This window comes from Macrotis lagotis, chromosome 5 (assembly GCF_037893015.1).
Source record: "Macrotis lagotis isolate mMagLag1 chromosome 5, bilby.v1.9.chrom.fasta, whole genome shotgun sequence".
NCBI lineage: Eukaryota > Metazoa > Chordata > Mammalia > Peramelemorphia > Peramelidae > Macrotis > Macrotis lagotis.
Window position 1 is genome coordinate 154,561,327 of NC_133662.1, and position 4,572 is coordinate 154,565,898.

At 32.0% G+C, this 4,572-nt stretch overlaps 1 protein-coding gene across 1 annotated transcript; it reads left to right on the top strand.

Annotated features, from left to right (window-relative positions):
• Positions 1 to 948: 948 nt before the first annotated feature.
• Positions 949 to 4,116, top strand: GJE1 (gap junction protein epsilon 1). The gene is made up of 3 exons (XM_074190275.1): positions 949 to 987; positions 2,806 to 2,988; positions 3,724 to 4,116. The coding sequence occupies exons 1-3, from the start codon at positions 949 to 951 to the stop codon at positions 4,114 to 4,116; spliced, it is 615 nt and encodes a 204-aa protein (XP_074046376.1).
• The last annotated feature ends 456 nt before the right edge of the window (positions 4,117 to 4,572 follow it).

Below are 4,572 nucleotides of genomic sequence, written 5' to 3' on the forward strand. Positions count from 1 at the left end.
GGAGGGGATCTTCCCCACATTCCTAAGAATTCTAGTTGGAGTTTCCAGTATTGGTTTTCACTTTCTGACAAGATTTTCTGCTGGCATATAGACAAAAACCATCAACTTTTAACTCTGCCAGAGGTAAGTTAGAATCAGAATTTGAACTAAAATTCATGTTTACATTATATATAATCATGTAAGATTTCTTACATTTCACATCTTGTCATAGTAAGACTTGATTTACCTAGAGATCATGGTCACTCATCCAACAACCTCAACTGACTATAACATGGGTATAAATAACATATAGCATCTAGAGATTTCTAACAACAGAGTTACTCAAAGATACTTTGTGGGTCCACAACCACTTAAAATGAAAACTCATAAATCCCTTCCAATTTTCTGTGAGTCAGATGACATAATTAATTCAAAGCAATTGAAATAGTATGATAACAGGACAGAATCAACATGGTAGTATGAATGAAGGAAGGTTTCCACCACCACCCCTTGAGATCCTTGACTTAAAGGACAGAGACAGAAAGTTATTTCTTCCTAAACCTCTCAAGGATTATAGTTAAGTGTGGTTTCAGGTTATTACAAATATTTTCAGAGCTCACTTCCCATGACAAGCTGCCCTCTCATGTCATTGGTTCTTGCTGTGTTGGCACCTTTAGCTGCCTGAATGAGATTGTTTAGGGATCAACCTCGTGCATTCTGTTTTTGTTTTAATGCTTTTTTTGTCCAGTTAGGAAAGTTGGCTGGGGCCCCAGAGATGAAAGGAGGTATTTGGGGTTAGAGGGAGGGGAGGCTATAGAGAAAATAGAGACAAATGTGCAGTGATGAGTGTTTTCTGCTTGTTAAGAGTCATGGGAGAATATAACATTTTGAGTTTGAGGTGAGGGAGAACAAGATGGCAACGTAGGACAGGAAATTATCCCCATGTGCCGGGATAACATCTGCCAAGATATGTCTCTAAATTACATCAAGAACTTCTATGAAGGATGTGTGAGTATTAAGAAAATAATGAATTCAAATAAACTAGACATGTTCATGTGTTTTTACCTGATTTGCATGGACAGATGTTATATTCTGAGAATAATATAAAGCATCAATGATGCTTTTAAAAATTAATTTGTATGCACCTAACTTTAAAGAACAAAATATATATACTCATAACAATTTACACATAAAAGTTAGTACCTAGACATAATATTTCTTTTGCATCTACTTCCAGTTTCTATTTGATCATATCTATTGTGTGTGTATATAGACATATATACATATATTATATATAATATTCATATAGTACATATAGAAGCTTTTCTTTCTTTACTTCATATAAATATTTAAAATTCTTTTTGGATGCCTTTCAGTATTCTATTTATTATATCTAACAGCAGTATTCCATTATAGAAATATCCAGTTTATTCATGCAATTGCTAACTCTTTGACATTTAGGCTGTTTCTGGTTCTTTGAAATTATAAATAATGCTGTAGATCTCTTCTTTTTTCTTTATGCTGATGATCTGAAGATAAATTCCCAATAATGAAATGTTTGACTCAGAGTAAGATTTTTTTTTGTGATTTGTATACTGTCATCACCCCCTGAAAATTCTCCTAATATTTCCTTTTAAACTGTAGTATAAGCATAACTACTCCTAATTGAAGGCTAGAATAAACATAAAAATGCTTGGCTATTAACTCATAAACCAATTCAATGCCTCAATACTCTTAGGTACAAAATTATGATGTTCAACTGTGAATGACTTAGTTATTCTCAGCAATATAATGATCTAAGACAATGCAAAAGGATACATGATGAAAAATGCTATCCTCTTCCAGAAGATCTAATAGAGTCTCTGTAAATGAAAACCTACCCATTTTTCCTTCATAATCTTTCCTACTTTTTTTGTCTGTTATTTCTTTCACAATATGACTAACATGGAAATATGTTTAGCATGTTGGCACATGTATAATCTACATCAAACTGCTTGTCTTAATGTAGGAGGAGGTGGGGAGAAGAGGAAAAGATGAAGGAAGAGAATTTGGAAGTCAAAAAATTTTTAAAACAAATGTTATACTTTTGGGGGCAGCTGGGTGGCTCAGTGGATAGAGCACTACTGGAGTCAGGAAGACCTGAGTTCAAATCCAGCCTCAGACACTTAATGATTGCCTTGCTATGTGACCCTGGGCTAGTCACTTAACCCCATTGCCTTAAATAAACAAAAAAATAAATTTTAAAATTGTTAAACTTATTATATATATATTATAAAATTTATATATAATTATAAAAAGCATTAAAAATAATAAAGTACAAAATTAGCAGTTAGCACCAAGTAATACAAATTTCCATTTACTTGGAAAAGTATTATATAAAGATCAATTATCATTATTATTATTATTACTTATTTACAAATTGCAACATATGTATACTAATGAGTTTAATGATGATTCAAAAAGCACATAGATTCATTTGATTGATCTCAGATATCTAGATGAAGTAATAAGCTATTCATACAAAAAAGATTACACAGTTAGCAAATATCTTAAATCAAAATTTTAGAATAATTTTTCAGTTGCATTATTAAAACAAAGTATTGTGTCATTGTTATGATAAATATTTTAAGGATTAAGAAGAAAGTGAGCAAATATTTTAATAATATACTTTGAGGGTTGTTCAAAATGATAGACTCTAAGATCATTTCCAGCTCTAAAAGTTTATGATTTATTGATTTAAGATACCTTCCAAAATTTCTTCTTAGAAATATTTTGCAAGTTTTCCTTTATTGCCTATCAAATGACATTTCATTATAACTGTCACAGCTCAGACCTCCTACAGTGATCGGTCAGTTCCACACTCTTTTCTTTGGCTCAGTTCGAATGTTCTTCCTCGGGGTATTGGGCTTTGCAGTCTATGGGAATGAAGCCTTGAATTTTAGCTGTGATCCAGACAAGAGGGAAATAAATCTCTTCTGTTACAACCAGTTCAGGCCAATAACTCCACAGGTAAATACTTTAAAACAAAGAAAAAAAGAAAGAAAAGTTATCTTATTCCAAAGTCTGCAGTGACCGAGAGAGAGAGAGAGAGAGAGAGAGAGAGAGAGAGAGAGAGAGAGAAAGAAAAGTTGAAAATTGATGGTATTATCTGGATAATTTAGAGATAATTAAATTATCTCTAAAATGAGGGGGTTGGCTATCCACATTGCCTTTTAGGTCTACATCCTTTGGTCTTATGATCTTTATGTTTCAAATAAAGATGATTTACGAGGAAAATTCAATTGTAGAGGTAATATATTCATTTCTCAACTTATTTTGGACAGCTGGGTTATAATAATAAAGAAAAAACAAAATAGCTACTTAAAAAACATTATTAGCAAATTGGGATAAAATAAATGAGAAAAAATTGTAAATGCTCATCTTTTAATTTTTATCAATTTTTAAATACTTTATTCAAGAATAAATTGAAAATGTATCATTTTATTAAGTTATTTAAATTATTGAAATGTTCCAGAATATGTGAAAATCTATGTTAGTAGAACTTTCCTCAAAAGGAATTTCCTATGCTAATAAAATCTCAGGTCCATCTCTCTGCAATAAAAGTATTTTTATAGTTGACAATGTAAGTTTTGAAAGAAAGTTAAACTCTAGAGAAAACCCATGCGTGTTTGTCTGAGTTGGTTTGTTCATTTTTTAGCAAAATATGAATAAAATGATTTGACTAATGTTTCTGCTATTCTTTAGGTATTCTGGGCATTACAGCTAGTGACTGTACTGGTTCCTGGAGCTGTTTTCCATCTTTATGCTGCATGTAAAAATATTGATCAAGAAAGTATACTTCAGAGACCCATCTACATTGTCTTTTATATCCTCTCTGCCTTACTGAGAATAATTCTCGAAGTGATTGCCTTTTGGCTCCAAAGTCAACTATTTGGTTTCCAAGTGAAATCTCTGTATCATTGTGATGCCAGTTCACTTGAAAAAAGACTGGGTATCATAAGATGCCTGGTCCCAGAACATTTAGAGAAGACCATATTCCTCATTGCTATGTACACTTTTACTGTTGTCACGGTGGCACTGGGAGCTGCTGAAGTTTTTGAGATCTTATGTAGAAGGTTAAGCCTGTTAAGTGGATAGTGGTTATGGTTTTATTTACTATTCTGGGAGCTCATCCACTTCATTTATTTTTGCTTACATTTAATGAAAACTTAAATTCAAAATGGTTTAGTTTCACTTTGATGTGTTCTTAAAGGATAGACCACCTTCTCTGGATTTCTCTTTACAGAGCTTGTTAAAAAGTTATTGTTGGTATAGTTCTAATGGAAAATATACTATTAGAACACTGATACAGAGCTTCTCTAACAAAAGACTTGTTTAATTTTGAATGCAGTCTTTTATTCCAGGACCATTTGGGTATGTAATTATTATTTTTGAAAAATTTCTTTCATAGAATGTTAAGGTCTGACCAGATTTCTAATCCAATCCCTATCTGAGAAGGATAACCTTTCAAATCATTTTACTCTATCCCCTAAAGTGAATTCACCACTTCCTATAGCAACCCATACCATAGTATCCAGACAAAAGTTAGCTTCT

Coding starts and splice junctions, on each gene's coding strand:
- GJE1 (XM_074190275.1), top strand. CDS start 949: ATGTCTCTAAATTACATCAAGAACTTCTATGAAGGATGT. Junction 988..2,805: donor AGAACTTCTATGAAGGATGT/GTGAGTATTAAG, acceptor TAACTGTCACAG/CTCAGACCTCCTACAGTGAT. Junction 2,989..3,723: donor TCAGGCCAATAACTCCACAG/GTAAATACTTTA, acceptor GCTATTCTTTAG/GTATTCTGGGCATTACAGCT.